The sequence below is a fragment of the Ornithodoros turicata genome, chromosome 8 (genome assembly GCF_037126465.1).
Source record: "Ornithodoros turicata isolate Travis chromosome 8, ASM3712646v1, whole genome shotgun sequence".
Classification (NCBI taxonomy): domain Eukaryota; kingdom Metazoa; phylum Arthropoda; class Arachnida; order Ixodida; family Argasidae; genus Ornithodoros; species Ornithodoros turicata.
In genome coordinates this window covers 12,508,928-12,533,996 of record NC_088208.1, presented here as the reverse complement: position 1 = coordinate 12,533,996, position 25,069 = coordinate 12,508,928, and the positions used below count along the sequence as shown (strand labels likewise).

The 25,069-nt window shown below is 44.4% G+C and overlaps 1 protein-coding gene across 1 annotated transcript in view; it reads right to left on the bottom strand.

Annotated features, from left to right (window-relative positions):
* Nucleotides 1-918: 918 nt before the first annotated feature.
* Nucleotides 919-25,069, bottom strand: part of LOC135367509 (venom metalloproteinase antarease TserMP_A-like) — a 92,169-nt gene continuing 68,018 nt past the window's right edge. Inside the window, exons 7-15 of the mRNA XM_064600809.1 lie at nt 23,800-23,924; nt 23,632-23,706; nt 20,879-21,036; nt 18,261-18,310; nt 15,111-15,219; nt 10,498-10,665; nt 6,830-6,983; nt 3,307-3,444; nt 919-1,035 (exon numbers count right to left, since the gene is read on the bottom strand). Of these exons, the coding sequence (XP_064456879.1) occupies nt 937-1,035; nt 3,307-3,444; nt 6,830-6,983; nt 10,498-10,665; nt 15,111-15,219; nt 18,261-18,310; nt 20,879-21,036; nt 23,632-23,706; nt 23,800-23,924 (1,076 nt within the window). The 3' untranslated portion in view covers nt 919-936. The remainder of the gene's footprint in view (nt 1,036-3,306; nt 3,445-6,829; nt 6,984-10,497; nt 10,666-15,110; nt 15,220-18,260; nt 18,311-20,878; nt 21,037-23,631; nt 23,707-23,799; nt 23,925-25,069) is intronic.

The following is a 25,069-nucleotide window of genomic DNA, read 5'->3' as shown; positions in this document are numbered from 1 at the left end:
TGCGCTTGCAACCACTTTCGTTTCCACTTATTATCCGTTGGAATCTTGTGGCACACAACGCCTCTTGTTGAAAGAGCACACTTAGTGTATCCCGAACACTACAGTAGATACCTAGCACCGCTGTCAGGTGAAGTTCTGTTCAATTTCCGCAGGAAATGAACTTATTTGCATAGGCAAACCTCGCCAGACGCAATGCACGCCGTGCGATATGGTTAGGAGGAGAGCAAACAGAGGACGCTGACCGTGCTGACAGTATTTTGGGATACTGTTTCTTCAATATCTTCAAGAATTGCCTCAGCAATTCTTGTTATTCTAAAAGTAGTGTTTATTCGTAATTAGTAGCCGGCCATAGGTTCATCGTGTATCTATATTAGGTATCGCGTGACGGGAGTACTCCCATCATGACATTTTTAGCTGTACGGGGCGCAACCTACGTTCCATTTAACTTTTCTAATTTATACTGCGTAATAATTAACGCGCTTTGAGTGCTTAGGCTTTGTGTGCGGTATCACACTGGCGAACTCTATACCAGGACGCACTCGGAAACAGGGCCGTTATTAGAGGTGCACGTGTTGGTCCAACATGCGTTCCTCGAGATGTATTATCAAATGCATCACGTTACGAAACATTACATGTCCTTTGCATTCCCTTTCGTTGCTCTTAGATTGTGTTTTTCTTCAGATAGATTGCAACTAAATCGTGTAAGTGGCACATGATGGAACGTAAAACGTGCCTGCAATTCGCAGAGCAATCCGGATTCCCTCGAATTGATTCGAAACTAATTTTGGAGGTAACTATTGGCAGAATTGGGTTTAACCCCAAAGTCCCTAAATATAGCGTGTCGAGCAGCCCATACTCCCACCAAAAAAGATTCACCACAAAGAGAGTTTGAGCATCTTCCCCTATGAAACAGGACAGTCAAACAAGAAATGAAGTTTATTGTTTCCTTCTTGCTGGTGGAGCTTCCGGTTGTGATTGACGGTTGTGGCATTTCTTGCAGGGTTTGTGCAGTTGACATTCTCCTCGAATGCACCGCTGCAATCAACCATGAGAACACGTAGGTACGGTTAATCACCAGACCCCGTGACAACTTACAAGTGAGCAACACGTAGATTTCAGTTTCAGTTAATTTAATTGTGCTGACAGTGACTGCACCCTTGTATATCAACTTGAATGCATTCAAGGGCAACCATTTCTGATGTGCTCCGTTTGCATTGTGTGCTTTCATGTGCGTGACAACCATAGCAAGTATGTGCTGAACACATCAGCACAGTACCGTTACAAGGTTCGCTGAGTGCACCCGCGCAAAAAAGACATAATTCGTAAAAAAACAGACGCACAAACACGCGCGAACTTACACAATCAATATGTGGCGAAACTTAATGCCAATATTTTACCCCGATCTGTAAAGCATGGCTGACGGACCCTACAAAAAAGAGAAAAATAACTAGAAGAAAATGCGCCATTTTGCCTCTAGTGTGGGAAGTAGTGAGAGCAATAGCTGTATTGTATTCGAACTATGAAGCGCAGTTGTGTTCACAGCACTCACCTGGGAAACTGTTTTCACATCTGGTTTATTGAAAAGTTGACAATATATATGGTCAGTAAAATATGTTGGAAAGGCGAGGGGATATGGCAGTGTTCCGAATACGGAAATGTTCTTGTCGACGGCGAGTTTCATGCGCGTACCGTTGCGATTGATGGGTGTGTTGAGCAGCACCGACACCCTTCGCTTTCTATACGAGCTGTTCCATGAAAGCTGGGCGGCGCACTCCACGTGTCCTTGCGTGGCCGCCGCGTTATCATGGGACTGGTATAATATAACAACAAACGCACAGCTGCCGGCACCGGCCAATCGTGGTGCTGCAGGCGGTGTGATGCTATGAGTGTGTGATGTGATGCCATTGGTGACATCCGCTGTGCCACGTGATGTTATGGAGCCATGCCGCAGTGACGTCATTATTTCGCTTCCGATACTCCCGCCAATATCACGACCGATAGTGCGGATTATGTAGATTTTAGCTTAATGGAGCCGTGCTTGTCTGGTGTAAAAATTAGGTTCCAAAGAAGTTGCCTTGTTGATTAAGTAGTACCTTCTCTGTGATCATTGAGAAAATTGTTAATACTGCAATGGGCCCATAACTGTTTGGCGAGTGCTCGTCACCTTTCCTTAAACGCAAATATGATTATTAGCATTTTTAGAGCATCCGGGGAATCAGCCATAGTGAAAGCTTCAGTAATCATATTGGTGATGATGTCTGATTTTGTTTAGTAGCAGTTCGGAAGCCTTCTCTCCTGGATTTTGAATTATCTCACGCATCAGCAATTTCAGTTGGCTCACCTAGGTCTGTCTGATGAGAAAAACATGCATTAGGGTAATCATCTACATGTATTTGTTGATCCAAATACCATGTCTAATAGCAGAGTGTAGTAGAAATGGTAGGAAAATACATGTTCGGCGTGTTGGCAATGAACTGTGTATCATGACTGTGTCATCGAGGTATTTTACACTATGGATTCATGTATATACATATATGTCGATGATACTGTACTAATATTTCGTTTATCTGGAGCTCAGGTATCCAGAAAACTCGTTACCCGGACCACATTACCAGGAACGAGCCTCCTACCATGAGTTTTTGCCTGAGTTATCCGGAATTCGTTATCCGTATCCGGAGAGCAAGTACGGCACCAACATTTCATAGTCTACGTCATTCTGATTCGCTTACCCCCGAATGTGTCAAATACTTCTGTCCCTCGCATGTGCTGTGGTCGCATTATTCTGGAAAAGGCGTATCTCGCCAGGCTTTGTATACTGCTCAACTCCCGTTTCTCCAGAGGTTGTTCAGTGCCCCCTTTTGTTGTGTTGGGCCTAACAGTAGAGATCGTAAACGATAAGAGGAAGGGGTGCCCTGTGTTCACTGTGCGCAAGAAATCCACCTGTGAACGGCAGAGCCCAGGCCGTCCGAAAGCATCGCCTGTCCTTGCCAAAGTCATTTGCAACAAGGCAAAAACATGTGTGCGGGTCCAACTTTCTAAGACATTAGCCTTCTTTGAACAGGACGTCGACGCAGCGGGTGCCATTACTGTGGCCAAAATTCTGTCACATACGTGCCTACTAATTTCAAGAACTTCACTTCGCATGAATTTTTGAACTAACAATGTTATTCTTCCCAATTCTTTGGGTTTCCCGGAAGTTTGCTTGATTCGGCTATCCGGAAATTCATTAACCGGACACGTAGGGACGACTACCGAGCTGTCCGGATAATAGACAAATGGTGTGGATACTGATATTGATAACATTACCTTATTTTTGTCCTTACTGTCACAAGGGGAACCGTCGTGTCTGTCTGCTTCTCCACTCCTCCAGGACGTATTGAGCCCCCAAATGAATTGTCTGCTTCTACAAGGGACCTTACATCCATTTCCAGAAAAGCCAGCTTCCTAAAATGAATAATACAAGTGCAGGCGCGGGCTTCAACGTCACATTACCCACAGGTTGATACTACAGAAAACCGAAGGTACGCGTAGTCGAAACAGCATCATCCTAAAGATCACATAGACACGTACATACCGATGCGGCTCGTAGTAACCTGAGCTATTAGTTTGCTCACTGTATATCAACCACTTCTGGAGGTGCCGTAGCTGCCCCGTTGTAATATGATATAGATAGTGTCGTCAGCAGTAATACATACAATGGAGTATGGGGCTGCTAGGACAAGCCTGTTACGCATTCGCATAGGTAACAACAGGTAATATAATAGGTAGACGAATAAAGTCTTGTGAGGCAACATTGGGCATCTCAACTAAATTAAAAGAAAATTCCAGGATGTATATATATATTTATAATTCGAGTTTACGTCGCGAGACAACTAAGATCATGAGAGACGCCACAGTGTTCGGTCTGTGGATTGCTTTTGCCCACCTGAGTGTTCTTTATCGTGCGATGAAAGCTTATCACGCGGCACCCCGTCCTTAACATCCGTCGCGGAAGACGGCTTGTCTAAGCAACTTGTACCCTGCCATCAAGTTGCTGGCTTCCATGGCCGGGTTCGAGCCCGCGATCTCGGGATCAGAAGGCGAACACGCTACTGAGTGAGCCACCGAGGCCGGTTAATTCGAGGATATAAAAACAAGGCAACAACAACACCAGCAAGAACTTTATTTTGAAATGGAAACTGGGGAGGTTCATCGCCGGAGGCGATACTCTACCCCATAGGCCATTTGAAAAAGTTCCAGACAGCAGCGCGCGCCCTGGCAGGGCGTCCCGCGAAATGCTGTGCAAAACGACAGCGATTTGCTATCGTCTCCGATCGTCGTCGTCGTCGTTGTACTGGTGTATGCACCGCCGCAGTAGTTTTGCACAGTATTTCCCAGCGTGCCCTCCCAGGGCGCGCGCTGCTCCATGGAGCTTTTGCAAATGGCCTATTGCTGGTGGAGAGGTGGATAATAAAATAATGAGTCCCTTTACAATAACGATAGAAGTTCGATGGTGTCCAGAAAAGTCAAAAGAGCTTTGAGCGCAGATTGTTGCTGGGCTGGATTGGGCCAGGGTCCAAGCAATTTCGATAGGGAGAAGGGGCGAGAGTCCAGCTGATTAAGAGACTCGCTACGAGATTGCTAAATTTTGGCAAGTTTGGGTGAAGACCATTACTTCTTAAGTTTCTCATCTTCGGTACGCAAGACGCAGTTGTCATAAAACAATACAGGTGAAATGCAAACCAAGATGAAAATATGAAAAGTAACCTGTGAACACGAGGGACAACCATCCAACAGGGTTTTACATGCAGGCAAGGAAATACACTTCAACTTTTTTCTCGAACACAGAATAGCTATTACTGTGGCGCATGACACATCGCAATCTATTCCACGAGTCCGTCCCGGGTTAACGCAGTGTGGGTATTGCATGGTTCGTATGCGGTGAGGGCAGACGAAAATACAGAAAATATGGTAGCAAAAAATATCGCAGCAAATATGGGAAAGCAAAGTTAGCCAGGGTCACAATATGTGGCAGGTGAGCGGTGTAAATTAATCTATATGCCAATTAGCTAACTTTGAGCAGATGTCCATATAGGAGAGGATCGAGAAAGCAAGTGTTGGAATCAGCTGGTAGACTTCCTAGTATTATTCGGAGTGTTCGCGTTTGCATCAGTAACAATGAGCTTAATGTTGAAGTATACAGGGTGTTTAAAAAAACGTGTCATTCGGACTTCATAAAAAAACGGAAAAATACGGGGTAAACGGCATTTGTGTGGCAACTGAATTTGCCACCTTGCAAAAATATTTTTATCTGATTTTAATTAAAATAAATCGAATTTCTTTAATTGAACTCAAAAATTTCCCAAGTCAACTTAACGCTTTTTTTTACAGAATTAGAGATCCCGTAGCGAATTTAGTCAGATCCACCAAGAAACCTGCTCGATATTGCAATTGGAACTGCCAAAAAAAAGTCCAGAAATTGAGGCTTCAAAGTTTCGGGTATTCAACGGCGATCCAAATCAGACGCAAATATTAGTGGAGAGGAGGACATGCTCCTGCCCCCATGAAAGATAGAAAGTCGAAAAAAAAAACAGGGCGGGAAAAAGAGACGGAATCATTTTTGTTTGCCGCTTATCAACGTATGGTGGAATGTCACCCGCCTTGTTATCGGAGCGTCTTGTGCTGCTGTGCGGTCCGGCGATAAACTGTTCTAGCTTCATGGGGGCAGGAGCATGTCCTGCCCTCCGCGCATCTTTGCGACTGATTTGGTGCGCTGTTGAATACCCGAAACTCTGAAGCCTCAACTTCGGGACTTTTTTTAGGCAGTTCTCTTTGCAATATCGAGCGGATTTCTTGGTGGATCTGACTAAGTTCGCTACAGGCTCTCTATTTCTGTAAAAAAAAAACGTGAGGTTGACTGGAGAAATTTTGAAGTTCAATTAAAGAAATTCAACTTCTTTTAATTAAAATCAAATGAAGATATTTTTGCAAAATGGCAAATTCAGTTGCCACACAAGTGCCGTTTACCCCGTATTTTTCCGTCGCCCCGTTTTTTTATAAAGTCCGAATGACACGTTTTTTGAAACACCCTGTATGTTAGGACGTACACTTCAGCTGCGTAATTAAGGCGTGGTAAACTTTCAGCAATAATAATAGCTATCATGGGCACACCAAAGGGGGCAACAAGGGGACGCGTCCCCTCTTGGAACTCCAAGGTCGCCAATTGAAAATAGAGCACTCTTTAATCATAGGTCTGTGGCGGCCCGTGGACGACGATGACGACGTGCCTCTGCTGCCACGCGCTACGACGCTGGCACGGCAGTTCTACCGGCGCCGTCCTAGCGTGCGGCCACGACCATCTGCCCGCTGGGACGTTCCATTATCGCCGGTCAGGACTCATGTAGAGGGACGCCACCTCCTCTACAGGTCGTAGTGATCGTTCTCAGATGTCATGATAGGCACCTCTGAACACCCACACAGTGCGCAACGTTCGCCTCCAGAAAAAGATGTGGTAAGGGGATGGGTGTTTGCACTCTTACCCTCCTAGAAGCACTTACCCCCCTTGGGAAAGTGCTATTGTCCCGCCACCAGTATCAAGAATCAATCGACTACAACTTTCTACAATATGTAAGTTGCACCTAACACACAATTGACATCGGAGAAACCGAATGAGCAGTTCACAAAGTAATGCAAGCATGCCCGGCATGTTCACAATTACGAATGCCGTACCAGACACAATGCTGTACCAAGTGCATGTCGCCATAATGAAATTTTGACCATGTCGAATGGTCAAGCATCTGAAAGCATCGTCAAAATGAACGTTAATTAGATGAAATAGTCGTGTACTTACCTTATTGAACATATAGGTGTTGTCCCTGAAGGCAAGTTGACAAAGTCTATCCAGCGACAGTCGCCGGTAGAGCGGCTCTCCTGGTAGAGCGTCAGTTTCAACACGATCGCTTTTCCCGGTGTTGTTGTAGAACAGGCATAGCTTGTCTTCGCGTCTGGGGTAGAATCGCGAACATTAATGTTAACTGTCATCGAGGCATGATGTGCAACTGGATGTGACGTCGTTGCTGGGGGGACATATAAGTCACTGGGGCGATGAAGCAAAAAGTACACAGTCCCGTCTGGTAGCAGTGGCAACACAATAAGTCCAGGGAATGAAGAACTCTTTGAAATAAAATTTTAATATACCCAAGCTTTCGTGCAGAGCCTGCACTTCATCAGGTGAAGATACAAGTAAACATACAGCAGTACCGGACTATTATAGTCTCACACATGTCAAATTACCCGCCTCTTTATGTTAATCATGTATCCCCTCACTTGCCACGGCACACTTAACAGTGCCCCGAACCCATCAATTATTACCCACCCTCTGTTTCCCCAGGGACACAGGAATTGCCACACATCGTCTTCACCCCCCTGCCAGCGTCCATGCGCCTCCAATTGAATGCCCTTCGTGGTGACAAGTTAACAATCTGGCTTCACTTGTTGTGTTTGTGTAACTGTTTTCCCTGTATGTCCATATGTAAGTGGAACTCGTGGCATAGCAGACAGGGTCAGTGGGAAAAAAGTTAATTATACAATCCTGTGTCAGTGCACAAACGACGAAATTACTAAAATTACAAAACACCAACATAGAACAAGCACAGTTGTATCAGCATGATTGAAGAAAAAAAAACAATAAAGAAAGAAAGGATGGTGGTTGAACATTTTTATACAATACTATACAATACAAGGGGAGACAGATCAGTTCGTGTAACTGATACAGCTGAGGCACAGGTGTGGGTTCCACATTTCTCGCAGAAGATCATATAATATATAGTAAAAGAATTAGAGTTCAAAGATTGTGTTATTTTCGAATTAAAATTGCCGGCGCAGCAATGTACTGATGTGGACGGAAAAATAAATTTACAAGTTTGACATCTCATTCTGCTGCAAGAGCCACATCCTGGAGATTGTTTCTGTACATTAGAAAAAAAAAACGAAAAAATCAAGCAAGTTACGTATGTTGCGCTGACGCCGAAATGTCATAGACGATGCGTTAGGGAACAGGTCTTTTAATTTACTATCTGTGTGTAGAATATTATTATGGCGATTTAGAGCTGATTTCCAGTTGCAGAGGGCACGTTTTTATGACACGTTTTCTGGGACACCACGTGTATATGCGTACATTCCTTTTAAAGGGGATATGAACTCAACCAAGATAACTCGCCAACTGTGTCAGCTCCAAACGGCGGTTTTAACTTGCTGGCCGCGACACGTTCTTTCGTATAGATGAATATGATAGGTCGGCCTCTTCACTAGATATAGCAAGCTGCTAGCCAACCATCATACTGTATGACAACGTTCTCGCTGTTGATATGTTGATAAAGGGAGGCGGCTCCATTATGTGGAGTCATTACGTACTCTATTATGGCTACAAAATTGCCTCCGCGTGTCGTTTTCAACAAATCAGGGACGAGAACGTTGTCACTGGGGATGATGGTTCGCTGGAAGCGTGCCATATGGTGAAGTTGATTTGTTTGAGTGTAAGGCACAACGTTATGTGTACCTCAGCGTTGGCGTCTGATTGGGTGCTACATTTCTTGAGATGTCATACTAATGGATAGAGGTATCTGAATGGCGGTGCGTTTACGAAAAAGTGCACTTTTGCACTATTAACGCTACACACGTTATGATAGGGGGCGCACTTTAGGCATTATCGGGGGGGGGGCGCTCTTTACCGCATAGCATGCAGTGTGCCACTCATAATCGCTAATGATATCGCTCTGTCTCGCCATAGAGTGAGAAAGGAGGCGCACTCCTTTTATGCATACATTTTCCTCCCAGTCGGGAGATAAAGCGACACGATACTGAAGGTTGGCTGGACTAGGAAGATTTATGAGACAACGACCGCTACCTGGTTAGTGCCTGAAAATTCGCTCTCTAGTGATGGACAGGTATTGAACAATCAATTGTAAACAGAATGGCGAAGCGTAGATGAACAATATTACACCTATTGTTAATGTTACCCACATAACTGAATACATACAGGTAGGAGTTCTTATCTCCTTTAATGCGGAAGCATTAGAAAGTTCATGTCAAAGGCGGGAGGAGGATCTGAGGAGAGCAAAGAAGTTGAACGGGGCCCTTTCCTCTTTCCACTGTGTGCGCTCGGACGCAGCCACATTGAATCAGCCGAGGAAACATCGGGTATTTCTAGCCCGTGAAAGCAGCCATACACTCTTAAAAATGAACTTCACCGCATAGCACGCGCCTAGCCAACCATAATCTCGAACGATATCGTTATCTGCCCTGATTTGTTGAAAACGGGATGTGGTACGCCATTTTTGTGACAATTATGAACAGCATAAGTGTCACAGAAAAGGCGTACGCCTCCCGTTTTCAACTAATCAGGGCACGTAACGATATCATTCGAAGTGATGGTTGGCTAGGAGCGTGCTATGCGGTGAAGTTCATTTTTAAGAGTGTAGTTCTGAAAACTCTTGCAGCACTTGCTCTGTTGCTCCTCTGCTTCCGTCGGCTACTTATTTTGTCAGTGCCCACCCCTATCCAGGCTTGTAAAGAAGGCTGGTTGAGGCAGCGGTGGAGGCTGCGTCTCCATGTGGCGTCCATGTCGTGTCTGTTTCTTCGTGCGTATGTATATGTGTTTTCATATATCTTACGGTTTCATGAGTTCTGACTGTGTGTTACTGTTCCAAAAACATTTTAGGCGTTATGTTTGCTGTATGCTTACTGGATTCCTTTGTTTGCATGCGCCACGGTAACAGTAGCTGGTTCAATATGGCGCTACCCACGTTTCTTTACGCTACGCTACGCTTTACGCGTTTCTACGCGTTTCTTTTTCACTTGCCATTAAACACATCAATCAATCAATCAATCAATCAATCTTTTTCACTTATCTTTGCCAAAGTAACTCAAGTTACGTTCCAATTTACTTTCAATTCGTTTTTCGCTCGCGTCCATATATTTTCTTGCTTTCTCTCCAGTTCTTTAATCGTATTTTATGCCAAGAAACGTGATATTCAATCAATGATAGCATTCTCTTCAGGAAGTTCGTTGTCATTGAAATGATGCTGAACCACTGTGCACCCACAGCAAATAAGATGCGAAGTGCTTGAACTGCTGGGCATAAACGAAAACGATCTAAGCGTGTTGCACTCCTCTGCAGGCAACTCAAGGTCGAACTAAAATGCTCATGCGCGCTGCGCCTGTGTAGTGCTATTTTGTGTACGAAGTACCTTGGAAGTAACTCGTTCTTTTTAAAGTAGCTCCGTAACTGCGAGTTACATTTGTGGTTGAAGAACTTCGCTATTAGTTTAGTTCCCTTTCTCGCGTGGTAACTAATCTAGCAACGGGTTTTTTTGCGGGTAATTTCTCGTTCTATCCTACAGAGTTGCACGTCCAGATCCTTGTCTACACTCAGGTCACGACACAGCGTAAGCTTGCGTACAGGATCCGCGTGAACACCGCAAGCTGTAAAAGTGTCTTGTTGTTCTGTCGACAACTTACTGCGAAACATAGTATATTTGCTCGGCGCAGCAGCGGGAAAATTCGAACTGTCGGTTGTTCTCTCTTATGTAGCTCATCAGGTAGCCATCTCTCCAATGACATCTTTCCGCACCTGGATGCCCTTCCATGAACGTAGCAGGTCTCTGGCCATCGTGGACACACCCGAGACTAAAGTGAAGGAAACACGGGGTAAGTAAACGTATTTGGGGAACAAGATTAAGCGCGACCAGCTCCGGTAGTTCGAATAGCGCGGCAGTGATTATGTACCGTGACAATGCTATACAGTTCTGATACAACATCCACTTCTGCGCTGTGTATATCCACTGTCCGCACTCTTAAAGATGAGGGGGAGGGGATAATGGCACGATAGGCTCGCCATTTTAAAGATGAACTTCACCACATAGCAACCATCATCCCGAATGACAACGTTCTCGACCCTGATTTGTTGAAAACGGGAGGCGGAGCCTATTATGTGCTGTGCATAATGGCACAAAATACGCTCCGCCTCCCGTTTTCAACAAATCTAGGGTGAAGTGGTGAAATTCATTTTTAAGAGTGTATATGCACTTAACAAGTGGGATAACACACGGACGGACAGAAACAGCAGGTACTGAATGTTGTTCCTGCAAATAGGTTATCACAGCTATTGACAACAAGCAACAATGCTATTCAATACGTTAGGCTAACGAGCAACCTTACTGTGACGTTTAGAGAGGGGCCTTTTGGGCGCTAACAAGAACAGCGGGGGGGGGGGTCATACAATATTTGCAACATTAACAGAATGGCGTAAATGCAGACTAGCTGGTGGATAAATTCCATGATAGGCAAGCCTGAGCGATGGGCAAGACACGTAAACAAACACAAACACGAAGGCTCAAACCAGCAAAACGTTTAATTGATAACCAATTCGGTTATCAATTAAACGTTTTGCTGCTTTGAGCTTTCATGTTTGTGTTTGTTTACGTGTCTTGCCCATCGCTCAGGCTTGCCTATCATGCAACATTAGTGCATGAAACAGCACAAACACTACACCAAATAGATAAGGTAATAACAAAATTCACACACATACAAGACATGAGATAATGCTTCCCCACTAAAGGTGCAGATATGATGCCAAGTTTCTACGGAAAGTTTGATGGTTAGGCGAGGTGACTAAAGTCTGAGGAAGGTCATTCCAATCGGCAATCGTAAGTGAAAAAAAGGGTACAGAAAGTGGGAAGTGTGACAAGTGATTGGTTCTACCTTACACGGGTGGTCTAATCGACCTGAGATGTAAGGTGCGGCTGTGATCACGGATGGCCGTATAGATGGGCTGGAATAAAATTTGTGAAAAAGGGAAAGACGGAAGAAACATCTGCGAGTTACGAGGGGCGGAAGGTCCAGCGAAGACTTAAGTGATGAGATGCTAGAAGGATAGGAATAGTCTGAAAGGATGAAACGAGTGGCCCGGTTTTGAACTGACTCAAGAAGGCTGATGAGGTTAGCATGGTGCGGATCTCAGACGCTTGACGCGTATTCAAGCCTGGGCCTAACTAGTGCTAAGTAGGCCAAGCACCTGACATTCGAGGGTGCGCAACGAAGGTTACGGAGAATGTAGCCGAGTTTCTGATTGGCATCACGCACAACACTACGGATGTGATCCGACAAGGAGAGATTTGAGGAGAGATGGACTCCTAAGTATTTATACGAAGACGACTGTGGTATAGGAGAATGGCCAACGTGGTACTGGTAAAGAAGCGGTGACCTGGAGCGAGAATACTGAACATAGGAATATTTAGAAGAATTGAGAGAAAGAAGCCATGTGGAGCACCATGAGAAATGATATAGCATTGTCTCCCCATAGACGGACTAAAGGCACGCACACCTTTCTATGTATCAACTTTCCTTCCAATCGGAAGATAAAGCAATACAATTCTGAAGAGTTCCTTGGCCTACAACGATTTATGCGACGAAGAGCGCTACTTGGTTAGTGCCTTAAAATCCGCTCTCTAATGATGTTCGAACAACATCAACAATTTGCTGTACTCTTCGGTTCACTGTCAAAAGGCGTATGGAATGCAATAGCATTGCAGCAGGCGAATTGAGCTCTTCGTTTGACTTTACAGTAACTTGAGTGGTCCAGTTAAGTTAAGCATTTTATGTAGTTTTGAAAGTAACTTGGCATCCCACAAATACTCTCAAATGTGGTAATTTAGTAATCCAACTTAGGTAGTTAGATATGACCGCTATTCATTTTTCAAGTTGTTAGCTAGTATTCTGTGGCTGACACGGATGCCAGAGAGACAGACTCTCTTTTTGTCTCGGTAGTGCGCTTTATAGTGTGCACATGCTTTAGCTCCTGAGGTTTTCTCGGGACCTCCACGTCATTGCAGGGAAGCAGTGGGCGTGCAGCACCTCTGGCTTGAGAGCATGCGTGATGCGATATGTCGCCCTTAAGCGTATGCAGGTAGATGACTCAGACCAGTGACAGGCAGGATCGAGGACATGGAAAGTCGAAGGCTGGGAGGGCACTTAAAATACAGGGTGTTCAAAGTTAAGCTTTTACTATCACTTTATAAATAGTCGAACAAAACAAAAATTTGGTGCTCTTTTTTTGTTCCTTGAGTGAGAAACAGGTGCTACATAATTAGCAGCACCTGTTTCTTACACAAGTAGCGTAAAGTTATCATCCGGTTTCCTGTCATCGCTGTGTCTGCGTAGCGCTCGTGAAAGCTTAATTTTGAACACCCTGTATTAATAACTTTTTCTGAACTTAAAGCAACCAAAGACAAGGAGAAAAACGCTGTTTCACCTCTTCTCAACTGCCGCAGATTCGACACTCCTTGCCGACGCCCCTTGCACCAGCTGAGGTGCACAAACTTTTCCCTGATCACTCTGCTCGGTACAGAACGATACCCCACAGGACGACTGTGACTAAAGCAGTTTTGACTTTCCTGAGATACACAGGTCACATGCACAGCCTGTGAACTCAAGTCCTGTTGTCTCATTCAACGGCTCCCCACCCTTACCTCTCACCCTCATATGCATTATCCTCATATTTTTCAAAACTCCAAATTGTCTTCACTCTCTCTTATTCTTCTTTCACCTCTCATTATCCTTTATTTGTGAATTATTTTCTGTTCTTTTCATTTTTCTTGTTGTTGAGGAACAAGTAGACAATCCGTTTGGCTGACTTTACCTCCTTGTCTCTTTGTTCTAATAAATATAGCCTCCCACCACTCGTTTACTTCCTTGGAGTGCGTCATCAGCATCTGGGTAGGCCATTACATAATAATTATCGGGAACGAGGCTTCCTGCGAGCCAATAAAGCCTTTTTGGTAATGTCAGTTTTGATTCACTCTCTTCGCATTTCTTTGGTAGCGAATTCCAGCTCTCATGTCGAAGTGTCTCTAAAGTAACACAGTACCCTATTTGATGCTCTATATGAGACACTTTTCGAGATTGTATATTTAGTAACCTACTATGTTGCTTTTTTCGCCTGGTGCTCAGAACTTAGCTTAAATGCATTTCGAGAGTACCCTGTGTAAGCTTGGTCATTGCGTCCTGCCCACTCGCGATGTTGCAACCTATGTGAGGCTGACAACGGTGAGCCCTTTCACAAACAAACTGACCACCTCTTTGCAGCCCAGATAAGCCATCATCGAGGAAGGCTATGTGCGCTCTTGAGACGCGTGGTTTTGTTTGCATCCAAATTGTATAGAGAATTTTGGCGATTGCTATTTCAAAATAGCAATAGGTGTGCGTTTCAGGATTTCCAAAATATAGAAAGGCTTTCAGCTTCTATTCATTCCTATTCTGATATTTCCGTTTTAACCAAAACCCTCTAACCAAAAAGTTAATTACTAAATTGTAGTAGTTAGTTATATTTGAGGTACCTACTCTCTTATAAAAGATGCAGAGTGACTATATAACAACAGGGCGAAAACATTCTACAAATGATAAACAGTCTGTATTAAAGTATGCTGCTATGCTGCTGGCCTGCAGCATCTCGACTGCGGAGGGAGGCGGACCAGTTTCTGTGGATAGCAATTGCTTAGCTGCTGTGCCTTTGCTGGACAACATTTCAGAATGTCGTCAATTAATCTGCCTAATGCCTGTCGTGAAGTAGGCGCAACAAATAATACACTGTGTATTCGTTTGTTTGCTGATTTTTTTTATCACATCCAATAAAACATACAGTTGGTATCTCAAAAGGTGAAGGTTAAAACATTGGCTGGTTAATACGACACCGCTAAAGACAGTAAAAGCCATGAGACGTAGGGAGAACAAATGGACGTCATTGAGTAAAATATAGTATATATCTGCACGGGTGGAAACAATCCACAGTGTCTTTAGTGTCTTTAGTGTCGTGTCTTTAGTCGAGCATGTGTACTAATCTAATGTGTTCGTAGCAATGACTTGAGCCAACTATTTGAGTTTTAACTACTCCCCTGAAAAGGAATTGAATTACTAGTTAAACTACTTCATCCCGAAGTAGTTAGTAGTTATAGTTAAACTACTGGACATTAGTGGCCATCAATGCTCTCTACACAAGTTAAATACGATACTCGTCCTTGTAACTGACCGTCCCCAACTGTCATAAGCGCAACACGACTTCATTCTATACTACTTACCTGTGAGCCAATTCGTGCGCCAAACCTCGCACTAATCTGAAAGACCAGGCCGTGTCTTCAATCAGAGACACCCTTGCATCGCTACATACACCTCCTGTATACCCGAGACCTGCGAAAACAATATGCTATAACGCAGGTTTCAAAATGATGAAACTATCAGCACTATCAGGGCCCGTCACAATGATGCCCACTGATGCTGTCTTTCCCCCTTCACAAAAGTCGTCTTCCCGTCTTTATAGAATTATTGACTTCATTCATAGACTCTGTCTAGTATCTACCCTCTGCTACTCTCTATCCATTTCGCGTAATGAACTTGTGTAGGATCCCTATTTTCCTTCGAAATCTGTGCTGCCTTCTACTTTCTATACATGTGTCGTAGAAATTGCTTAGAAAGCTTATACGTAGCGTGTATAGAAAATAGAAAGCAGCACTGCTTAAAAAAATAATAGTTTGTAAATAGGAAACGTATATAGTTTCCTAGAGCTCCCATAGACAAGTTATGCTTTTCTTTTCAAAACTAGTTCTGCTTTCTACATTTATATACATGAGACGTATGGGCATCCTAGGGACACATGTGCATACACAGCTTAGATGATATTTGGGAAAGCGCAATGAAAATATAATTACAAACGTCTACAATTCGTAATGAATACGTTGTCAATATTGGGCAGTTTACAACTGAGATGCTACAGCAGTACTGGTTGTGGTGACGTGTCAGCTGTAACAATAATTCTCCCAATCAATTCCGTTGCTGAATGTTTTCGTTGACCATATAGCGAGAGGGAGGGAAAGGGACGGAGAGAAAGACGCGATTGCGTGGCACTGCGCATGCTCAACTTTCGATGGACCTAGTGGTGAATTAATAGTCCAAGCATTTCCTCACGTCAGCTTTATCTGTATGCGCAACTGAGTTTATCTTAGGCACTTCACCCTTCAATCTCACCCAACGTACAGACATTTAAATGGAACTGACTTTATAAATGAAACTGGCAGAGCAAAATAGATGCCGTTTTTGCAGTTGAGTTTTATGTCCAGACCAACATTCTCTAGAAAAAAATCTAATCTAAGTATGCCGATTTCTATTGCAATCCCGCAATTTAATGGCTCTGATGGATATTTCGGTCGGACGAATGCCGATTTGTAACTTAAAAAAAAAAAAAAAACAGAAAACACTCCAGTTGTCAAGTAAATATTCGCTGTCTAAAGTAAATGTGTACATTTTGTTTAGAATGTCTACTTGTTAGTTGAATTTTCTATAGAATGGGACTATGGTTATAGAATTTGTAAACATCTCCAGTCAAAATTGGTTAGAAAACAGTTATGCTTTCTATACATATTTTACCGACCCTTCCACAGAAAGTGCGCAGACATTGTAGACACCGTTCTTTTTTTTTTTTTTTTTTGTAACGGTCAGAGAGCCGATAGAGGTGTTCAGGCAAGGGTTGAACAGTGAAGCTTGCTCCATAGCTAAGCTTGCTACAACTGTCCTTTAGGTATGGGTTCGTACTACGGTGTAGTTTATTTACCCAGGTAGCACCAAAAGTTGCCGCAACATTGCCTCAACGTACACAATGTGAGCACAACGTTGTCAACAAAAAACCACTGTACCCTCAACGTTCCCTCTGAAACGTTACGAATTCAACACATGGAAACGTTCTAATGATGTTTTCCCTGAAATGTTGTGTCTAGAATGGTTCCGCAACATCGCTGCGACGTTTCACATGTGACATCTCGGACTGTCTTAAGTTTATTCAGTTTATGCTTTAAAAGACGCGTCCTTGGAACACAGAAACCGAAAAAAAGTGTCGGGATTGACCTTTCACGTTCGAAGCATATCCGGTTCAGTGAGACTCATGGATTCGCGTGCCTACGGACAGACGCAGCCACATTTGCCTGGCTGTCCTTTCTTTGACTGCACCTTAAGCTTACATGAAGCATCCGCTGGACAGAAAAGGCATTTCTAGGCCGATTTCACAATGAGAAATGCGGCTGACCTGCGTAGAGGACGATCGCATGAATAGCAGACGACTCCGGGACATCGTGCACCATGTCGCGGGACATATAATATGCAAGGCAAAGACTGCACGGATACTTTAAATTTCGTGCTTTATATTAATCTTTGCCATGGCCTTGACAGCTACCAGCGATACCTTAGCTTACTGAACTCCTTTTGTTCATGGCACAAAAGCTTTATTTTGTTGTACATTGTGATGCTCGTATTGGTAACTTTCTCATTGCAGCAGATGAGGCAAAGCCCACACCAAAAACGTGGAGGCACCGTCATGGGTTCAGCTCGTGCCAGAAGACTGCAGAATACGCAAATCTTGTATTTCAGTTCTCCCAGTTACCCTGACGGCCTTAGGGGAATGTATGTTGAACAGAACCGTTCATCAGCTCACAGAATCTGTTCAACTACTGTTCCCATAAAGCTGCCAGGGTGGCTGGGAGAATTTAAATGCAAAATTTGCGTGCTCTGTAGGCTTCCAGTACAGGTTCGACATCAGCAATGGAATGTTGCAAAGTAACACCTGGGGGATATTACGAATGCAAAATGTATGAAATGGTCAGTGTGGATGACGATGCAACATTGCAAAATGAATGTTGTGACAACATTGCATTTACAAAAATTGCCATTGACATAATGTTACACACAATGTTGCAGCAACGTTAAAATGGCGGACATTATCAACATTCTGGCAACGTTTCTCGGGAACATTCAGGCAACGTTGTTCTGACATTTGGTGCTACCTGGTACACAAGGAGCAGCATTCATGTCATAACGGCTGCCACGATATGTTTAGGCCTAAGTGAGCGTGCGGGGAGTAAAACGTTGCTGCTTCATGTACAGAAGAATGAACATTGGTATTATCAAGTGCTGCGCACAGTTGTGCTTTTGATGCAGTGAGGGAAAGTAGCGAAACTCATGTGATGTTGTCCTTGACTGGGGATATGGGCGCAGGGTATATCCGTAGGAAGTGTTTTTGCGCGGTGATACCTCACTCACGCCTTCAAACGGTGCGTCCTTTCCCGGTTACAGTAGTTGGCCATCCTACCAGATTTTCCACGGTTTGCATGCAATGCCTATGTTGGAGAGTGGCGTTATGGGGCCCTAATACTTAAACCAGTCAACCTGTTCCAACGTCGACTTACCCGTCACGGCACAAGTGAACCTGTTTCCTTCAAGAGCGCACATATCTCGCCTGTAAGAACAAACAATCAGAATAAATATAGATGCGACCCTCCCCAACGGTCATGTTGTAGCGCGTCTGCCTTCTCATCAGCGTACAGATGAGCGCTTCGAAAAATTTGAATAAACCAAATTGAACTATAATGAAATCGAACATGGTTAATGTCGTGTCCGAACGTCTTTATTCGTGGCTCAAACGGGAATACCCCCTTTTTCCAAAAACACCAATCATCATACCTCGCCTCGTGCCAAGCGAGCCTTCAACGTCTTTATCGCTATCACCTAACACCGCTGACGTGCCAGCTATACACTAAAAGTATTTCAATTCAAGAAGTGTGTCCTTCTCAATAATGTGTCCGCTGCGAGGTTCCTCCGATCGTGGCTTCCTCTTTGGACGGAACGTGCTGTATTGATCGTACTATTGCCGGATGGGAGAGGAACATTCTTGAAAAACAACACGAATGAGAATAGCGAAACCGGATAACACTTCAGCAGGAAAATTAATGTTTTGATAAGCGGACCTCCGGGTTCATACAGGATGAGAAGGTTCCTGATGACGCTAAGTCCAAGCAGGTATGCTATTTCACTTTAACATCACTCTCTTGTACAGTGTTTCTCAAACATATATGGTGAGCGCCTTCTCCAACACCAAGGGGTCATAAAGTGGAACTCCTTGCCCCTTGATGTCGTTGTAGCCAAACACTTCAAATTAGCCGTCCGGAGGTTCCTGTTCGATTCTTGTTGAATATATCGTTATAGTGATGTCAGTAAGAAGGATTGATGATATATATTTATAGTTTTGTTATTGTGTAATCTTAGCGCTTGTATAAATGTGTGTTTCCTCAGCCATTCTTTTTCTTAATGTAACTGCCGCGTTTGAATAAGTAAACGTTGAAGAATATTATCGGATCGCACTAGCTTGTAGCTATGATCCGACTGGTATACAGTGCCTCACCGTGTATATTACGATGTTGTCAGTTCAATAAAAAAAAATCCTACGAATTTCAGGTACCTCAGAATGACTCTTTCGGACTATATAAAGTAGGAGAAGTCGAAGACGAGCGATTTATCCAGTAACCCCAACTCCCTCCCAAATGTTCATGGACACCCAGGACTTTTTAGAAGGGAGGATGGTGAACTTGATATGCCCCGAACTTCTTTGCAGCACCCCCACACGTTGTTTCAAGGGACACCTTGGGAGAAAAGTTTAAGGAACACGCGAGCAGCGTTCTTTTTCTTTCGCGAGACACCCCAGCGGCTGGATTAGGCGGGTGACTTCAATTGTAATGTACATAGTAAAAGGGCGGCTGGTCATCAATGGTCATGGCTATACGTGAGGCACCGGCCACTTTTTCAGCTTTCCGATCAATAGAGAAATATGGGGCTCTATGAACCAACCTATATCCTCAGTATTTGTCCATGTATCCAACATAGGCAGCACCATTTTGGGTGGCAAGTGGATTGGATGGGATTGAAATGGATACCACTCGCAATCTGCAAAAGTAATGAATTGTTGGTGCAAATTTGATGAGCGCCACCTAGGGAGCGTAAGACACGTCGGGAATTGTCGTCTGCTTCCGTCGTTGTACTGCTGCCGGCAGAGCCACCTGCTCTGTTGTCGGTATGAATTTTTAAACATATCTACATGAATAGTTGGAATATAAGAGGCAATAATGTTTTCATCCATGAAATCCCGCAAAGCACAGCGCCGTTTTTGTTATGATTTCGTTGCGGTAGCCGTGTTCATGATGCCTAACAGCCGCCGACAAAACGTATTATTTTCAGTTAGATATCGATGAATGAGCATAAGTTGAAACTAATTTTTGAAAAACTCATATTAGGATGTACATTTGCAGCGTAAAATCAGGTTATTGTGTGAAAATTTCTTGCCACGAAATCCCCGGTTCACTGTGTTTTCGTCGCCATTTTGGGTGCAATAAGGTGTCATGGCGGCCCCCTTCGTAAAAAGCAAACTAATCAGAGGACCGAAATGGTGATTGACAGGTGGAGCCTTTTTTTTTTGTGTCCCCTCCCAATGGTTTTTTTTACTCCGTTTTAATATACGGCTTTGGTACTATGCGGTTAAAAGCGCCCCCTGTTAGTGCCTAAAATTGGCGCTCTATTGATCAGCTATCGGAAACTACGCCCCCACATTTTTTGTAGGCGCAGGCGCCGATTGTACCGTTTTTTTCCCCTGCCCACACAACCGGGGACAATTTTTTTCTGGGACAAAATGTTTCGGAACATTTTTTTTTTTCCCGAGACCATTTTTTCGTACATCCGTCCGGAAATCTCGTTCACGGAGCACACTGCTCGCTCCCTTACTTTGGCGTTCTTTTTTGTTTGTCTAGTTTAGTAACTGTGGTTTGTCTACAGTAGTCGCGTGTTTATTTCTTAGGGCGGAATCTATTTATTTTGGAAGGAAAAGTCGCTCAGAAAGAACAGATTGCTATTACATGGTAATTTTCTTCGACTGTTTCCTCAAAGTCCTGTCACTGGGCGTGACGCAGATAAAAATTGTGCAGCACAATTAATGTTTCGCTGGTGAGCACCATGATGCTAACGAAAGTCTACGACGTACCCTGTGACAAAGGAAAGCAAATCCGCTCCATAAAATGTGTCGGGGTGGTTGTTCTTGTAAAAATACATGAATGCGATAAGCGTTGTTCCCATGACGCCATACTGCTGGTCCCAGCTTGCACCTTGCACAAACTTCAAGAAGTGCCTTTCCTCGTTGCCCTATAAAAAATGAAAGAAGTGAAACAACATTTTATATATCTTAAAGACTTATTTCTTGGGCAGGGCAATTTGTCGGGAATAAACGACACACCATTCGCATTCATTGACAGCGCCTCACTGGCGACAAAAGCGCACAACTTTGCCCAAATACTTGCTGTTCTAACAAGGTTCTTTTCAAAATATGTTGGTCTGTAACCTTCTTTTTTCTTTTTTTCTGTGAAACGTGGAATCCAAGATCACGTCAATGTAAGTGCGCTGATTCCCCAACAACACCGAATATCCTCTGGATGTACGAATAATGTCCCGACGGATTCGCACGTCAGACGGATATCCCAGTTACATCTATACCGGAGGTACTTATCCGCTAAGACGTTATTCATATATTCAGAGGATATTACGGTGTCATTAAGGTTATACCCTTGTCCGGCAAGGCACCGGCAGAGTGTGACGGTGCCAACTGTAATTGGGAGTACATGTCCAATATCTCATGTAACACATGGTGCGCTGGTATACGTCTGAAAACGGGCTGACTTGACACTTTAGGGATACCGGATACCGCTAAATTTAGATGTCTACAACAACAACATAGCTGAATGGTTGATGATGATGATGTCGGATGTTTCCCAGCGTTAAGTGCAGGACCCTAGCCCGTTCCAAGAAGGTCCACATCAAAGGATGACGAGGGAAGGAAATCCCTCAGTTCTTGAAGGAGACCGGTGGCTCACAGAACGGATGTTCATAACGATATACATTACTTAGACTTCTAGGAAGGGGTGCTCGAGAAGACATGGCCGAGATATTTCGCAGTAGACGTCTACCCTTAGATGTCTAAAAGCATGTCACATGTTAGCCACATTCAGACTTGCATCACAAATGTCCGCAACAATTTTCACAGGAGCTATAACAAAACGTTAACTCTACGCTCTCCGAAAAATTCTCAATGTAGTTCGTTTTTGCTGCTGTCATGACAGAGCGACTACAAAACGTGTGACTTGCAACCGTGAGGCTCAACGTGATAAAATTCTTTGCACAGCCCTCATAAACAGCCCAGTGTGAATAACGTTACAAGCAAGCAAAAGAAAATGTGACTCCGCAAGAGTTGTGCAATGAGACGAAAGCATGGATGCGACGGTGCCCTCGGCCCTCGGTGCGTCAGTTTGGAAACGGCGTCGCCATAGGGCGCTGTCAGCGGCGCAGCGCAACCAGCGTTCAAACTTGTTCGCTCGCGCGTTCGGTTGCTTTCTGGAGCACTCGCTCGCTATAGAAGTGTTTCGAAGTTCAGTAAGTTTATTTCTTTCCTACACTGGTAAAACAGATGGTGGTGGTGATGATGAAAGGGCTTGCCGTTGTCGGCCTCACGTATGTGGGCAACGTCACGACTGACGCCCTGGGGGAGTGTGCGTCCTGGTCCGACTTCTAAGGGAACTGTGCCGACATATGTCTGAAACACATTGTTAAAACAGAACTTCACCACATAGCACTCTCCTAGCCAACCATCATTCCGAATGATATCATTCTGTGCACTGATTTGCTGAAAATGAGAGGAGGCGCCTATCTGGGACAGATTATCTTGTCCCAGATAGGCGCCCCCCCCCCCCCCTTGTTTTGAACAAATCATAGCGCAGAATGATATCATTCGGTTTGACGGTTGGCTAGCAGCGTGCTATGTGGTGAAGTTCTGTTTTAACAGTGGGGGAGGCAAAGCCCCTTTGTTCTGTGGAATTAGGTTTCAGGGGTGAGTTTTCTTTCTTTCTTATCCTTCGCATTCATATTAGTGCCTTCTTGTGTTCACAATTGCATGCGGTAGAGCTGTGGAGCACAGCAGCTGAATACTGTTTTCTTTCTCTGCGGAATGATGTTGTGACGAACCCAGTGGAGATGTGGGACTGACCTAAATATGCTAACAAGATTCCGTCGTTCGGTTACGTGCATTGCTGTCTGCTCAGTGTAGTTGCGACAAACAGGGGACTGGGGGGTATCTGGGACTGACCTATATGTGTGTGTTAAGATTCAACCGTTTGCGTACGTCGTTGGCTGGGGTACCTCTTGGTTTCATGTCTTTATTGTTTTTCTAGGTACTTGTAGAGTAATGGAATGAAGATCACGATTACAACGGCTGGCCTGTGAGCCATTTCTTGGTATATCAGCTCATCTAGAGCTATGATCACATTTTAGGGAAGCAAAATCAGTTACGTTTTCAGATCTGGCAGTGCTGTTGTTCAGTACCCATTGTTTTCTATGTACCCGCTAATCTGACGATCACTACTATGCGCTGTAGTCACTAATCTGCGCTGTTTATGTTGCAGTAAAATATGGGTTCAGTGAGCATTTTGTCAGGGGCAACATAGTTAGGAGTATTGCATTTGTCTTTAACAGTGCATACGTTGAGCAGTTCTTCATTTGAGTGTCACGACCCAAATTAATAGGAAGTGCCCTATAAGCGAACGAAAGGGCAGCTCACGAAAAGGGTATCCAGAGGATGTAGACAATGGCAACTGATAGTTACATAAAGTGGCGGGATATCAGGCGTCGTACATAGGCTGTTCAATGTAAACGAGACAGACGTCTGGGAAAATGGCAGAGTGAAATGCGTACGTTTTCATAAAACGTAAACCCAACGGCGACAATTTCAACGTCCAGGGTCTTCACTGTCTTGTACCTCAGGTTGACCTGCGAAAACGTGGGAGAGATGAACAGATTTTCGAGTCAACCTTATGAAGATGGTGAAAGCTGACGCACGGAAGGACAAGCGCGTAAACTTACGGCGTTGACAGCTGCTCCCAAGTACAAAATTACGTCTGTCTCATTCTTTGCGAACTCTGCAAATAGGACGCTGTCCACTACGATGTGCGTTTCTGGTCGGGCAAAGCGTTTGTCTATTCGGCCCTCTGCAAGCAAGAACGTGCCGTGAATTATTGATTTGGCTTACAATAACAGTAACCTCCGTTTGCAACAGCGACGCTCAACGCTATACCGACTTCACGGAGCCAGCTGAGCTAGATTCCCGTTTCCGTGCGTTGCATCAAATGCGCTTGACACTGCGGTCGTTCTCAAACCCGGCTCAAAACTCCCCACAGGGGACCCGTCCGGGGCAACGGTTCAGGGACTTGAGCCGAGTTCATGTGATCGACTGTTTATAAGTTTCTCGATTTGAAGAAGTCGTGTGGTGACGACAACCAACGGCTTTCGGGCGTTTACTATGGAGAGGAATAGGTTATTTTTGTGGACAGAGTTGCGTCTGACAAGAAAATGGCGTACACACGCGAACGTTCATCATTGTTACGAGCAAGAGTCATCTTGACTGTTCGAGGTGCCAGCGTGCGTTGATCTTAGCGCCGCAAGATACAAAGCGTAAAACAGCGTTAGCGTTGCGTGAAAACATTGTTGAATCCAGGATGCAGGAACCTCCAACCATCCGATCGTTACGTTGTTGTTCGTTTGCGTGAACACGAGCGCACCGCTGTAAAGTCAGCGTTTCCTCGTAGTTTGTGATGTTACCTGTCCGATCACATGCTTGTTATCCAAACATCTTTCATTAGCTTTTCTCGTTCGTCTTGAGATTATATAGCGCCCCGTGATCATTCTGGTAGATCGTAGTGTCGCCGTACAAGAAATCTTTAGGTGATATGCAACCTTACGTTGACATACTTACTAGATACTGAAAAGTGGTGGGCCGGTTTCACGTGTATTTCTTGTTTTCTTTTTCTTTTTTTTACAAAGCCACTTCTTACTCTACCCGCAGTTTGCGACGTTTTCGCAGACCACAAATTACAGCAAAGGCGTCGTGTACAATTCTGAAATCCTCCTGAGACCGCAGTGCGTATTTCCCATCGCGAATCCCTGTAAAGCCTTCGGAACTAGTTTTGAGTAGCCTCAGGATGCTTTCAAAATGTTAATGGTGTGGTCATACAGCTGGAGACGATGCAGCTGAACGGCCGCTATATCAAACACTAGGTCTCCCGCGCCTGTACGGGGCATGGTGGCTTTCCCGCAGGACTCATCCGACTGGCGCGCTCCCTTGGAGCGACAATGC